The sequence below is a fragment of the Protopterus annectens genome, chromosome 2.part0, assembly GCF_019279795.1.
Source record: "Protopterus annectens isolate FY-2018-M chromosome 2.part0, PAN1.0, whole genome shotgun sequence".
In the NCBI taxonomy this organism is placed as follows: domain Eukaryota; kingdom Metazoa; phylum Chordata; order Ceratodontiformes; family Protopteridae; genus Protopterus; species Protopterus annectens.
This window is the reverse complement of record NC_056728.1, coordinates 477474694-477490476: the sequence shown is the minus strand read 5'-3', so window position 1 is coordinate 477490476 and position 15783 is coordinate 477474694. Positions and strand designations below refer to the sequence as shown.

At 41.0% G+C, this 15783-nt stretch overlaps 1 protein-coding gene and 1 long non-coding RNA gene across 2 annotated transcripts in view; both read right to left on the bottom strand.

The window, feature by feature from the left end:
• The window catches only part of LOC122793723, a 65917-nt gene extending 57926 nt beyond the window's left edge, over positions 1–7991 (bottom strand). Inside the window, exon 1 of the long non-coding RNA XR_006363516.1 lies at positions 7912–7991. This is a non-coding gene — a long non-coding RNA (uncharacterized LOC122793723). The remainder of the gene's footprint in view (positions 1–7911) is intronic.
• Positions 7992–10796: 2805 nt separating this feature from the next.
• Positions 10797–15783, bottom strand: part of MUS81 (MUS81 structure-specific endonuclease subunit) — a 597219-nt gene continuing 592232 nt past the window's right edge. Inside the window, exon 16 of the mRNA XM_044060324.1 lies at positions 10797–10884. Coding sequence (XP_043916259.1) covers positions 10797–10884 — 88 coding nt within the window. The remainder of the gene's footprint in view (positions 10885–15783) is intronic.

Below are 15783 nucleotides of genomic sequence, written 5' to 3'. Positions count from 1 at the left end.
AACAGCCTATCTTCTTACAGGACAAGATTTGAATTGTGATTATAAGGTGCTCATACAGGTTATTGCATGGATTATTCAAATTAATATTTAGCTGACTTAAATAATGATTGAAGTGGATTTGTGCTAGGGGGAGGCAGCTACCTGAAGACTTAAAAGAGGATTATTAATGAGGGAGGTGAACAGTAAGAGGATAAACCGATTACTGCAAGTCTGATGTTCAGAAATAGCACGTGTGTGTGTGTGTGTGTGTGTGTGTGTGTGTGTGTGTGTGTGTGTGTGTGTGTGTGTGTGCGCGGAGTGTTGCTATTTAATATGGATTATTGGTTGCTTATGGCATTCCAAAAGAGAGTTTTGTGTAATTAATCATTGTCACCTATTCAAACAAAAAAGGTTTACATAAAAATACCTGGAAGTTCATCGACCCCCTTTTAGGATAACAGGGGAGACTCATCAGTGGTATCCCTTTAACAATTTAATTTGCAATGTATTTAAAAACCATTAGCTATGATAAAAAAAATTCCACTAGAAGAGAGTATAAAGTAATCAGCACACAGATACAAGGAAGTACATGTTTGCAGATGATGTTTTAATGTATTTTGGGCCAGACCACACAGGAATTGGTAGGCAAAGCTTGTTTACAACTTGTGAAGAGAACGAAGCTGTAATTTTGGAGGTGGCATGGTGGTGCTAGAGTTGGATCAGAGAATATACTTTTGCATTTTTTGTACTCCTGTTGCTGTTTCACGTGTTCCATACACGTCCTACAGACACTCTGGCTCAGTTTCTGAAAACAATTAAGTATGATAGTAGCTACTGTGAACTGGAGGTTGACATAGTGTGTTATAGAAAAATTTGATATTAGCAACAGGTTTTAGGAGGAAGCCTTGAAGTCACAGATTACTCGCATCATGATACAGTTCAAGTGAAAATTCTCTCTCTACTGCAGATGACCATAAGGTGCTTAGTGGAAATGTTTGACAGGTTAATGGCAAATTACACGGAAGAATCTGGGGGAGTTTCATTCTGGTCATATTTTCAGGGGAAAAAAGTGATTCTCCATATGTTTTGAAATAAGGACTAAAACATGTACTGCAAATAAATACATTGAGGACACAATTAAACATGTTGCTCCTAACTGGGTATAGTAATGCAGGATTATCAAAAGAGACAGATTTTTTTTGCTCTGGAGAGAGAGAAAAGCTTTACTTATTTTCTGGGAACAGATATGAAATCAAATCATTCAGTAACTAGCATTAAATAATTTAATGACATTGGAATACAAGAGGATGCAGAGTACTGAAAGGGTATTAGAACTTACAAACTTGTTTGGGAAGACCCCCACAGAGAAGATATTCAACAGAAGACTGCAGTTTTCTAAGCCTCTTCTGTTAAAACTTTTCACTCAAATCCCTACACAGGCACAAAACAGTTAACTGGGAATAAACCCCAATGTCACCTGCTGGATTGCCAGCTGGCTCACAGATAGGGGTTACCTCCACAAACATACCAGTCACCAGTGGAATCTCCTAGGGTTCTATGCTGGATCTCTTCTGTTTGGCATCTGCTTTTATGAAGTAAAAGCCAACAGCAAAGGGCTCTGGATGACCACGTTTGCAGAGGACTGCAAGCTAGGAGCAGTCACTGAATCCCCAAATAACTTAGCCATACTGCAAAAAGGTTTGTCTCAAATAAAAAACAGTTGTCAAAATCATGGCCTGAAACTAAATGTCAAAACATTCATTATTGTATCCTTTGGGAAGTCATCTACCCCAGGTTACTACTGAATGCCCACAGAAATACCTTACTAAAGGGACACAAGGTCTAAACAACATGTTCTACCTCAAAGCTATGTCACTTATACTCTATATTCTCAGATTGCTAAGAGGTGACCTGTGGCTGGCACACAAGGCATCCTCTGATCCATTACTGATGGATTTACTGCATATCAGCTAATCAAATGGCATCAGAAATACTCGGTCTAGGGAAAAGTTATGTACTCACCATAACGTTCTATGTTTGTCGTCCATCTCACCCTTCATTCTTACATGTGGGTTCGGAACCGATCCTCAGTTCCGACTTGGCCGATTACAGAAGCTTGAAGTCTCTAAGTTGGCTCGTGGCAAGGTAGGTATCCCATCATGCAGTGGTATCAATCCTCAGATCTTGTTTTCTGCTGACTATAATAGAAATTGGTTGTATTCTGTCCTCAGGTAAAGGAGAAACAATAGTGAAAGGTCTCCAACATATAGGAAAGAGCAAAAAATTTTCCTACCAGCTCCTCTAGGATTATATGGACGGAGGTAGGTGGGTGGGTTCGTAAGAATAAAGGGCGAGATGGACAACAAACATAGAACGTTATGGTGAGAACATAACTTCTTTATGTTATGTTGTCCTATCTCACCTTCATTCTTACATGTGGGACACTGTGCCTATCATCTTTTTCTTGGGTGGCTCACGGAAATATACTCTTGGGCACTGTGGAACCAAAGGAAGCTCTGTCCCTGGAAGCCAAATCAACTTTGTAATGAGTGATAAAGGTATGTGAGCTTGCCCATGTGGTGGCTGCACAAATACTGTCCATTGAAATTCTGGCTTGAAAAGCAGTGGATGTTGCTACTGACCTGGTTGAGTGACCTCTAACTTTGAAGGGGAGTTCCTTGCTATTGGAGGAGTATATAAAAGTTATGCAATTGGAAATCCAATTAGTGTGATTTTAGACAGTGGCATAGCATACCTTTTCTTGCCTCTGAAAAGGATATGAACAACTTGATCCGAGTTCCTGAATTCTTTAGTTCTGTGGAGAAAGAATCTAAGTTGCCTATGCACATCAAGTTGGTGAAGTCTGTATTCTGGCTTGTTGGTTTGGTTAGGGAAGAACACTGGAAGCTCAATAGATTGGTTAATATTAGATTGAAAGCAAATCTTAGGGACAAAGGAATGGTTAGTTCGGAGCGAAACCCTGTCTTTACGGAAAATCAAACAGGGCGGTTTTTGACTGACAGCACTTGTAGCTCTGAAACTCTTCTAGTTGTGGTTATAGTGGTGTCTTTCAGCTTTTCCCAGTTAGGGGTCGCCGAAGCAGAACTCTGGTCCACTAATGATTGGCAGTAGATTTTTACTGTGCCGAGGTGCCAGCCAGACACCCAACCTTCAAGGAAGGCACACCCATTCACGCACGCACCTACCTGCATGTCTTTTAACGTCACTCGACCTAGGGGAGGACATGCAGACACCACACAGAAGGCGCTCCAGCCGAGAATCGAATGGGAGGACCTCTTGCTGTGAGGTGACAATGCTCACAGCTGTACCACCACGGCCTCCTTCTAGCTGAGGTTATAACTACCAGAAAAATTGTTTTCCAAGAGAGGAACTTTAGATCGCATGTTGAAGAAGGTTCAAAGGGTGGTGAGGTTAACTGCGATATGACGAAGCTTAAATCCCAAGGAGGGACAGGTTCTTTAAATGGAGGTCTCAATAAGGAAGTACCTTTCAAAAATGCTTTACACAGTCTATGTGCCATCAAGTTAGGTGTATGCTGTCCTAAGTGAAAATTGGAGATGGTTGCTAGCTGGACTTTAATTAAAGCAGTGGCTGAGCCTTGTTGGAAGAGTTCTGAAAGGAAATCCAAAACTGAAGAAATTGGGTCAGTGAAGGGGTCTATGTTTTTGGTCTGTGCCCAGAAAGAAAATATTTTCCATTTACTAGCATATAGTTTTCTGGTAGAAACCTTATGAGAGGATATCAAAATGTGTTTTACAGCTGGAGTGAAATCCTGAAGCCTGACTAAAGCTGGAAGTGAAGCAGCCAAGCTGTCAAATTGAGGGTGTGGAGAGAAGGATGGAGCATTCCTGACGTGTGTCAGCATGTCTGGAACTGGGTCCAGGATCCATGGATCCTCTAGTAGATGAGGCCCGAGAAAGGGGAACCAAATCCGACGAGGCCAATATGGAGCAATGAAAATCAATCTTGCTTCCCAAGGATTTTGCATTCTGAATGACTTTTGATATGAGGGGAAATGGGGGGAAAAGCATAAAGCAGTCCCGAGGGCCATTTGTGAGGAAGCACGTCTCTCGGTGTCTCCCCTGGAGGAGGGATTAGGGCAAAGCAGCTGCTGCATTTGGCGTTCATAGGAGTGGCAAAAAGATCACAGCAAGGCTGTCCCAATTTGCGGAAGATCTCTTCCACTATGTTCTGAATCAGAGACCACTCATGAGGCATCAATATTGCCCTGCTGAGCTTGCTGGCTATCACACTGGACTTTCCCGGAATGTGCGTTGCTACTACAAAGCGTTGGAAAGAGATTGCCCACTGCCAAACCCTCAGAGCCTCTCGACAAAGTGGGTATGATCTGGTTCCTCTTGTTTATATACCATTCCATTGACATATTGTCTGACTGGATTGCAATTGTCCTTAGAGGAAGAGAGTTGTGGAAGGAATCACCTCGTGCGTCTGAGAAAAATCTCTGGGATTTCTTGAACCACATCTTTCCGCCTTTCTGCCCTTTAGGGTACGGCCTTGAAGGGACGGAAAAACGTACTCCACTGGCAGAGAGACTTTGCCCTTCCTGCACACATCTTGTGAGTGTATCCTTAACCTTTGGTCCAAAAAGTGAGGAACCGTCAAAAGGGGCATTAGTGAAGGTAGGCTTAAAGGGTTCTGCAAAGATACACAAGCGCATCCAGGAGTGTCTCCTCAGGGAAATTCCTGAACCTGCTGCCCTACTTGCTCCATCTGCTGCATATGATATCAATCTCATGAAGGAATTCACTATGGAGTTTAAGGCGGATAACTGAGCAGTAACCTTTTCTGGTATCCCGGCAGTTGAAGTACCTTGTAGAGTATCTCCTAGTTCCTTCAGGAGATCTCTTTGAAGCCTTGTAAAATGGGTAAGATAATTCAACGATCTAAGGGTAAAAGCCACTGAAGAAAAAACATGCTTCCCATATCTGTCCATCATTCGAGACTCTTTGTTCGGTGGATGGACAGTTGAGGATGTCTCTGCAAGCTCCTTCTTGGTGGCTGCTGCCACTACCATAGCATCTATTGGCACATCTTTTAAAAGAAATCCTTTTCCTTGGGGGCTGACAGAAACTTGTTTGGCCTCCTAGAGACTGGCTCCATGGTGTCAGGTGATTCCCATGCCTTTCGACTGACCACGTCCATGAGCTTGTTGAAAGGTGGAGACACCCAAGAGGCTAAAGGTCGAGATCCAAAAGCCTTAAGGTACACCGACATTTCATCAGAAGGGGTGATGGCAGTCCAGCCATCTCTCTGTTTTAGGATCTCAAGGATTTCTGCAAAGGAGATATCATCAGAGGATGACCGTGGGGACCCTTCTGACTCCTCAAGGTCAATGTCAGAGGTGACTCATAAGGGGAGTCTACATGCTTCTTCTTGCATGTTTTCTTCCGAGGAGGCTCCTCAGAAGTGTTTTCTGGGGAGGTCTCGGAAGAATGAGGACCACCCAGAGGGTGTTCCTGAGTCTGAGGATCTCTGCTGTCCTGTGGATAGGATGGCTCCAAGATAGAGGCCGGTGCTTTTTGGGGGAAGAACATCAGCATCCTTGCGTAGAGCTGCAGATTTGGCCAGCACACTCATCAGCTTGAAGGCATTCTCCCCCTGTTCCGAGGACACCACTGGTTCCAAAGAAGCAGAGGTAGCCCCTGGTTCCAGGGAAATCGGCTCCTATGTAGGAGCTGAGCTCAGGCGAGCCGACACACCGAGAGGTAGACTCGGAACCGAAGAGGCTCAGGTCCGAGAATCTCCCTTGGGGCCGAATGGTGAACTTCAGCTCCTAGACACTACGGATGGCACAGAGAGTGTCAGAGCAGATATCGGTTCCGGTAAGGCCTCATGGGGTGCCGGAGCTGAAGATTCTACTGCAAGCGGTACTGGATATTCTGGCTCCGATAGACTGGGGTGGCTCAGAGGAGGAAGAGTAGTAGATGACAAAGATTTGAACGGCTCCGAGGCTAGTTGGGCAGGAGCCGAGAGCAAATTTGCCAGCTCCTGCACCTTCAACAGTCTGTGAACCACTCTCTCCACATCTTCCTCCAATAGGCTCCTAGAGGACCTGGAGGAAAGGGTTGGACTGTGAGATCTTTGAAAAACAGGTGATCTCAGAGTAGGGGAGACTGGTGGAATATCTGTTGACCGGCTCCGAGCTAAAGAATCCTTTATCGGCTCTGAAGTACTTGGGGCTGATATAGGCATGTCATTTGAAATACCCTCAATCAGTTCCGAAGGCAGTGGAGCTGATGAGGTGGGAGCCTTGGTAGTTTTTGAAATTTTCTCAGGAGGTCCATATTTGTCAGAGGACACTGGAGATGGCCTTTTCACAGTTTCTTCTTTCCTGCTAGAGGGAAACTTTGTAGATTGTGAGGAAGAACTACCTAAATCTTCCTCAAAGGATGGTTTCAGGAGACCTTTCAAAATCAATTTGTTTTTCCTTTGTTGAAGGACTCTAGACATAAACTGCACACTGTAGCAAAGACAGAAAAAAACACTATAAGGTACAAAAATGGGATTAGTTAGGTCCTCTAACTAAAACAGAGCCTAACTATTGGAGGGAAGAGAAATAACACACCACACCAAATAGTAAATGCCAATGAGAGGACTAGGTCCTCTAACTTAAATGGGCCTAGCCTTGCCAAAAACAGGAAGGCAAAACAACACTACAAAGGAAAGGTCAAGATTAACAGAGGACCAGGTCCTCTAACTTAAACGGGCCTAGCCCTTGGAAACAATTAACTAAGTTACCTAAGCCTAGAGAAACAAACACAGGTAGGAGGCGAATATCAAAAACAAATGGACTAAAATACATTAAGTCCTGTAATTTAAACACAGGCTATCAAAACTAGTAAAGAGCCAACAAAGGGGCTCAACAGCAAATAATAAATATAAATAATCTAACTACCACTACGGGATACTGACAAACAGGCCTGCGGAAAAAAAATGTTAGCTAAACAGCTGACAAACCAGCAACAACTATTTAATAAACTATTATCTAAACAACAGCATTCTAACTATATTGTAAACAACAGTATTCCAACTATATTAAAAACAAGCTATAAATATGAAAAAATACAGAAGAAAAGTTTAACTTAGCCACGGCCAAGAAGAGCACTTCTGAACTCTTAAAGCAGCAAACGAGATCGGAGGATTGATACCACTGCATGATGGGATACCTATCTTGCGACGAACCAACTTAGAGACTTTGAGCTGTATTCGGCCATGTCGGAGCAGAGGATCGGCTCCGAACCCACATGTAAGAATGAAGGCAAGATAGGACAACATAACATCCAATCTTCTGTAGCATCACAGAATGGTTTGAGGGACAGGTACATTTTGCAGAAGATACTGCTGATATAGAACAGGCTCCCCATTCACATAAAACAAGGTTTATCCTTTCCATTTTCAAGCACAACTTAGATCTATGGCTAGGAAACAGAAGATTTACCCCAGAATTGCCACTATACTACTAATGGACAGATGCAGCTCTTAAATGTTTTATCCATATAAGGGTCCCCTCAAATTATCTATGGCATGATCTCAGTTATTCTCATTAGAGGTAATATATAATTATTGACCATGGGATGAGTAACACCAATCTCTAACCAAATGAGATAGGTTAATTCATGCATGAAAAGGGAAACTGGCTAGGCTTAAAATGGCCCGCAAGGGCAGCTCGCCTAAAACCTACCTATGACCCTAGAAGATGATTTTACCACAATGCCAGTTTGTGTAGTTCTTAAAGTTGAGCACATGAAATTAATCAAATATAGACATAATGACAAATAGATGCTTTCAGGACTTGTTAATGGCATTTAATTGTAGGAGGACATTGATATGAAGTGAACAAAAATATTCTGAATATCTGTATCAAGCAATAAGAAAATAAAAAAAACTCACCTCTGCAGTTTTCCACATTTGATACAGGAAAGCATCTTCTCTTGGTCTGTTAATGTTGTACATTCATTATAAGCTTTTAAAAGACTAAAGGGTAGAAAAGACAAAAGTTGCAAACTGCAGTCTTACACTTTTGGAGAAACATTACAGTGAAAAGAACAAAGCTGATCATTACCGCTACACGTACACAGGCAACGTTCATATTTAAATACATAGTTTGGATTATATAACCCTGGTGGTCTACACATGGAATATAGCCACTGTCATATTGTGCTCCACTGCCATTTACTCACATTATGCGTCTTTCCAATATGTTAGAATAAATACTGCAGAATGTACTGTTAATGGCTATGCCCTGTAAGTATGTTAAATTCTGTATAATCCTGATTTGGTAAATGATCTGTATTTTTATATATAAATCACAGTAGCTTCTGATATTTAGTATTTCATGTTTTTCAGCTGCCAAAAGCTCAGTTAGGGTCACTAGTGAAAAAAAACATTTGTCAGTTTTCCTACTTGATTCACAGAAATAAAGGCAAAGAATAGTTATAAGCAAACAGCAAATTTTACTCATAGAAGACCGTTTCTTTTATTAAATATTTTATTATCCTTACGGCATGATATGTAAAGCATATTTTATGTAATTCTCCTTTTTCTTAACTTCACCTAACTGCAGTCTCTGTAAACAATGCTGTTCTTTCTTGAAATCTTTGCTGATCCATGTTGACTGTCAACCTCATCCTGGCCTATCGGCCCATTTATTTCCCTACAACCCCCCCTCCCCCCAGCACAGGTCGCCTGCGTAACAGTCAGGGTTCCATCAAACTGTTTCACACAACCAGGCTAAAGTCTTGGCTCATTTCGTTTTTGAATTTGACATGCCACCTGACAGTGACTGGGTGAGGAAGGAGTGCCTGCAATGAAGAGAGTTCACTTCAATGATAGCTTAAAAAATAACTTGGCCACTGTGTCTAGCAGAAACAAAACACTGACAAATACATGTTTAGAAGCTTGCAACTAAAAAATGTTGGAAATGATTTATAAAGGAACTAATTTCTAAGCATAATGCAACATAAAGAAACAAAAAATATACAACAGTTAAAATATGGTTAAAATGGACTTAAAATCAAGAAATACAAAAGACCCTGTACATGTTATATTATCAAGAACAAATCATACCGGATGCAGGAAAAAGAAACTCGTGTTATCTCCAGTGACACTAAATAACTGCATTAATTTAGAACAATAACCCAAGTCAGCAGAGGCAGGACACTGAAATAATGAAAGGCAATATGATGCCATATTGTACAGATGCAGACTGCACTCTTGGAAGAAGCCTTTGCTAACAAACAAAATCACATCTATATGGCAGCTCTTGTAGTGCCACGTTGGTGCAGAAAAATTAGCTCCAAATGATTGTTACTGTTAAAATGACACCCCGGCCCCATGTGCAAAAAAGGGGAAAAAGGGATTATGGATGTAAGTATTTATAGAGCTGCAGACATTAATACTGTAGAGGTCAACATAGGGTACAAAACGCATTATATATTTTGGCAATATCTGACCACAGCTATCCTTTATGTAGAGGATCTCAGGTCACAATAACAAAATTCCCAAGTGGCAGACATCTTAAGTGATCTTGCATAAATCGTTAATACAACACACCCAGTAAAAGAGGACTGACTTATTTTTATTGACATCACTGACAATCCTTGGTGATTTATATAAATTGCCAACAGAATGCATCAAGTACAGGGGACTTGTTTTCAATGGCACCAATATCACTTGAGATAAATAGATGTAACAACTAATTTCTTTGATTTTCCATCAGAGTTGAATCCTAAGCACACCCTGCAGGGACAATAAGAGAAAACAAGAGCCAAGTCCATACGTGGGTGAAACAGACAAGCACTTGTGTTGCTTTAAATTCTTAGGTTCAGATTTTCAATATTTTATTTGGCGGCACTTCGGTCAACATCAGACCATAAAGGACGACTCCCAAGCAACACAAACTAACTTTACTACCTTACATCCTTACGTTAATATTTTAGTACTTTACCTGAAGGTACCTCAGTCAGCAGCAAGTAATGTGTAGTGACTTGAAGTAATACACTCTGGACAAAAGATTCCAGTAAACAAAATGTAGGCAGGAGTAAAACAAAAAAACAAAAGAGCAAAGACAGTGAACAGTAAAAGAAATTCATAAGCTTAAGAAAATAAACCATGTTAAACTTGTTCAGGCTACTCTCTCATGCACAATCTGAAAGCAGCAAATGAGATGATTGATACCAGTGCATCTTCTGTAGCATCACAGAATGGTTTGAGGGACAGGTACATTTTGCAGAAGATACTGCTGATATAGAACAGACTCCCCATCCACATAAAACAAAGTTCATCCTTTCCATTTTCAAGCACAACTTAGATCTATGGCTAGGAAACAGAAAATTTACCCCAGAATTGCCACTATACTACTAATGGACAGATGCAGCTCTTAAATGCTTTATCCATATGTGGGTCCCCTCCATTATCTATGGCATGATCTCAGTTATTCTCATTAGAGGTAATATATAATTATTGACCATGGGATGAGTAAGACCAATCTCTAACCAAATGAGATAGGTTAATTCATGCATGGGAAACAGGCGCTTAAAATAAACTGCAAGGGCAGCTCGCCTAAAACCTACCTATGACCCTAGAAGATGATTTTACCACAATGCTAGTTTGTGTAGTTCTTAAAGTTGAGCACATGAAATTAATCAAATATAGATATGATGACAAATAGATGCTTTCAGGACTTGTTAATGGCATTTAATTGTAGGAGGACATTGATATGAAGTGAACAAAAATATTCTGAATATCTGTATCAAGCAATAAGAAAATAAAAAAACTCACCTCTGCAGTTTTCCACATTTGATACAGGAAAGCATCTTCTCTTGGTCTGTTAATGTTGTACATTCATTATAAGCTTTTAAAAGACTAAAGGGTAGAAAAGACAAAAGTTGCAAACTGCAGTCTTACACTTTTGGAGAAACATTACAGTGAAAAGAACAAAGCTGATCATTACCTCTACACATATGTAGGCAATGTTCATATTTAAATACATAGTTTGGATTATATAACCCTGGTGGTCTACACATGGAATATAGCCCACTGTCATATTGTGCTCCACTGCTATTTACTCACATTATGCGTCTTTCCAATATGTTAGAATAAATACTGCATAATGTACTGTTAATGGCTATGCCCTGTAAGTATGTTAAATTCTGTATAATCCTGATTTGGTAAATGATCTGTATTTTTATATATAAATCACAGTATCTTCTGATATTTAGTATTTCATGTTTTTCAGCTGCCAAAAGCTCTGTTAGGGTCACTAGTGAAAAAAAACATTTGTCAGTTTTCCTACTTGATTCACAGAAATAAAGGCAAAGAATAGCTATAAGCAAACAGCAAATTTTACTCATAGAAGACCGTTTCTTTTATTAAATATTTTATTATCCTTACGGCATGGTATGTAAAGCATATTTTATGTAATTCTCCATTTTCCTAACTTCACCTAACTGCAGTCTCTGTAAACAATGCTGTCTTTCTTGAAATCTTTGCTGATCCATGTTGACTGTCAACCTCATCCTGGCCTATCGGCCCATTTACATGTGGGCCAACCCCATGAGCTCACCTCCCACCAACTCTAGTCCTCAAGTTTAGGACATACACCACAACAGAGATTTTGTGGGAATCACACTCATTTTTCCACTCAACATGAATTAAATCAAGTAGCCCCCTTACCCTGTGACCATAAAGCAGTTCAAAAGGTGAAAGAAACTTTGCATTCCTAGGAAACCTCCTTGTCTACATAGAGATTTGCAGGTATTTTTCCCACTCCCTCTTGAAATGGTCTGCAAATGCTCTCAGCAAGGTATTTAGTGTAGAGTTTAATCTCGTCACCAGACCATCTGGACAGTATAAGGTAGTCTTTAGTTACTTTACCCCACAATACTTATACAAATATGACAGTAGGCCTGAAAAAACTGACACTTCTATCCATCTGTTTATCCCCAGGGAAATCCAACTTGCTGAAAATGTCTAGAAAAGCATTTATAACCTTCTCTGCTTCAGGGAAGCTACAGCCACCATCTATGGATATCTAGGGGCATAATTCACCATTACTAGGACAAATTTCTTACCTACAAAACTTGAGCACTCAGAGGTCAACAATATCCATAACAACTCTCAGAAACAGTTCCACAAAAACAAGCAAAGGCATCACAAAATAGCCTCAGTACCCTTTTGGCACTGGACAAAGTTCCTGCAGTACTCTGTCGCATCTTATGCAATTTCTGGCCAATAAGAATTACATGTAAACCATCATACAGTACAATTTGTATATGGCATGGAAAGGGAATATTGTGGGTTATGGCCAAAAGTGCTTATCTGTAGATCCTGGGTATTACTTCTCTTTATAGCACTTCCCTGAAGGTCCACTCTCTATACAATAATCTTCTGTCTCAGTATGTGGACTCCCCCTGTCCTTGAGTGTCAGCAGCTTTCCTTGGCTACATCCTACAAGAACTATAAAGTAGCATATGAAAGCAGAGTTTGCCTCAACTCCTTAATGACCCTCTCTAGCTCCCCTTCCTGGTACTGTTCGCCAGTGGTGACCAGAGTTCTAGCAGACTATGATCACCTACCTTTCTCTTAAAGTACCACTTTCTATGGAAACCCAGTACCATTACCCTGCTGTGGCTCAGACATCTGATCACTGAAACTGAGCAGCTCACAAATTTTAGTGATTACAGTACTCTTCAGTTTTTTTCAGAGGAAGTTGCCACATTACCAGCCCCAGTGAGATGTGTGGCCCCCTCACTGGGTCTGCCATCTACTGCCTCCCCCACATCAATGTCTCTATGTCAGCTGTTGGTAACAGCATGCACACAAGGTACTGCACTGTCAAACACATTCCCTATTACAACATCAGCAGGAATGTCCTAAGACAGCCGCCTGCAGACTTCTCTTGCCCCCCTCCCACTCCAGATAAACTCAGATCAAGTGTACATGAAAAGGTTTCCACCCAAGGCCCTAGCTGGAGTTGATTGCCCAGGCAAGAAGTGCTCCTGTCTGAACACTGCAGGCTTGACTATGGTTATGTCAGAGGCTGTGTCACTTATAGCAATGGATAGGATACAGAGTTTTTGTGACAGGTACAGCTGTTGTCATTACTTAACCCACCACTGTCATAGGCCAAGTCTTGCTTGATGCTTTCTGAGATCTTTGTTCTTTAGCGTTACTGCTAAAGAGATGGTACATGTCCCTATTTGGTTATATCTGGAATACTTAACCCAAAATTCTAAGAATGTGAAAGAAATGGGGTTTGCCCCTTTCCTGTTTAACTTGCTCTGATGTTCTAGGCTGACCCATGAGTCCCCTTATACCCAATGCAGTGCGGGGTGCCCCTCCTCTGCAATGGCAACCTGCTAGCTAGACAGAGATCTAACCTCCTCAACATCTCCAAAGCAGTGTTAATATACAAGCCTGTCAACAAAATTCCCAAATTTGCAGATAAAGTACTTAGGGGTTTGTTCCCTAACCAAAAGATCTGCAAGCATTTCAGATGCAGTGACCTTACATCCATCTATGAAAACAAGTGCAGATTTCTGTCATATATTCCCATCACAATTTCATCTGCTTTTCTATTTTGTTAAATTTCTTCCTGTACATCTCAGGGCTCAAGTTTGAAACATGCAAGCAAACATTCTTTAACTTTAGTATAATATAATCAATTAGCGTCACTAAATTTTCAAACTACATGCATTGCATTAACTGGGAACAAAGCAATTAAGAAAACATCCTGTCAGTGCTGAATACATACAGTTCCAAATGCCATTATAAAAACAATCCATATTATTTTTGTACTGAAGAAGTAGTTCTGTACCTTCCCTCTTCCTACTAGGTTGGCAGGAAAAAGTGGCATTGCTTTCTCAGGATCAAATCCTGATGGCACTGACAATATTACTGGGGAAAAGTGTATCAGCTGTAAATGGACAAAGAGAAAAAGGAAAGTACTTTATAAGAACTTGAGCATCTTACTGCTATGTTGTGGACAGAGGAGAAACAAAGGTAAGAGGTAGACAGAAGTTCATGCAGAAATGGGCAAAATGGGTAGATTATCAAACTAGAAAGGACAGAAGTAATTTGGAAAATACCAGAACCCTCTAGTGAGAACATTATCTTATCCCCAACTACTTGTTCTACATAACCTTTTTATACAGTTGCAATTATTTGACTCTCATACTCCGTGTCTGTTATGTTTATGTCTAAAATGCAAAGTAACCAAAGATGTGTGCAGAAAATATTGATTGCCAAGAATATTTTCTCAAAACTAAGGATTGGCACTTAAAAAAGCAGGGGGATTTTAGGGTGCAGGGTCCCCCTACCTTTACAGAGCACCAAATACGTCTCTTTGTATATCAGTGCCTGGATGTCAGAGGCTCTACTAGCTAAGGGTAACAGCAACAGGGAATGACAGGTTAGAAACAAAGTGTATTGCAGTAGTTGGTTCAAAGCGAGTTAAGGTTAAGAATTTCCAGTATAAAAGATGTAACTTTTACAGAGGCATAAGCTAAGCCAGTGGAGAATAGCTCACACAGATACTAGAAAACCACTGGCACATCCACCAGTTCTGTGAGCAAATTCCTTCTTTGGTAACAGAGGGAGCTCTCTCCCATTTAGATGGGTATGATTTTCTTGTACTTGGTTTTCTAGCTTCCTGACCACTTTTAGCAAGTCCCGAGAATAAACGTGCCCCTCATAAAAGTCATATCCTTTAGGCTGTTACTTTTCAGTGCTGCCAGACTGGGATGAACCAGGGATTCCCTGCACTAAGTCAGAAGCTTCACATGCTGTAGCAGTAGTAGATGTTTCTCACTTCATCTGGAACATGTGGCAGAACAAATATTGCCTTGAGAAGAAAGGGGCCATCAAGCTAATTTCTGGCCTCTTCTCCTCCAGATTACAAGGGCATTGGAAGAAAAAGCATAAACAGATCAACCCAAATTTGGAAGAAGGCATCCATTGTACAAAGTAATTTGTTTGGTGCTCTGGACTAGAATTTCCTTAGATGTCTGTTATTTGGAGATGCAAACAAGTCTAACTATGGTACACATCATATGTTAGTAAAGGTCAGGAAGCTTTCCCTGCCTAGCATACCATTGCATGGATCCACTGAGGTCCTGTTTAACTGATCTGCCACAAAGTTCTCCTGCACTGGTATGCACACTGCTCTCAAGAGTACACTGGACTCCAGTGGCTGCTTCCAGGTCTGCATGGTTAGTGTGCAGAGATAAGCATGTCCCTCCCCAGTTTATGTACCACATAAATGTGACATTGTATGTGATGATATTCAGTGTCACACATTTCCAGACTACTTTGAAGGCTCTGAGGATTTGAATATGTTTACATGCAATTTCAGTTCCCTAGGTCTCCATGTGTGCTGTAGTGTGAGGTTAGCTGTGTAGGTACAACATGCTTAAGCCCAAAGTGTCACAGGTTCATAGACGAATAGCTTCTCTGAAGGGCCATTTTAAGCCTAGCCAATACCAAGAAGCCAGAATCAAACCCTGAACCTGATGCCTATGAGATGAAGACCCTAACCATTATGCCAAAACCACCCACCCAACCCCAGTGCATGGTCAGGGACTGGTTAAGGGTAAGCTGTCTGAAAGGCATGCTCTCGTTCATTTGCAGTTGCTGCATCTGCCATTTCAGTTTCCTCCTTAAACAGAGCAGACCTGGTATGGTGCACCCCAGGGACGGATATCACTGGTCCCAAGTATTCTTTAGTAAACACTGCAGTATCTTCATACAAAATATTGGCAAGGG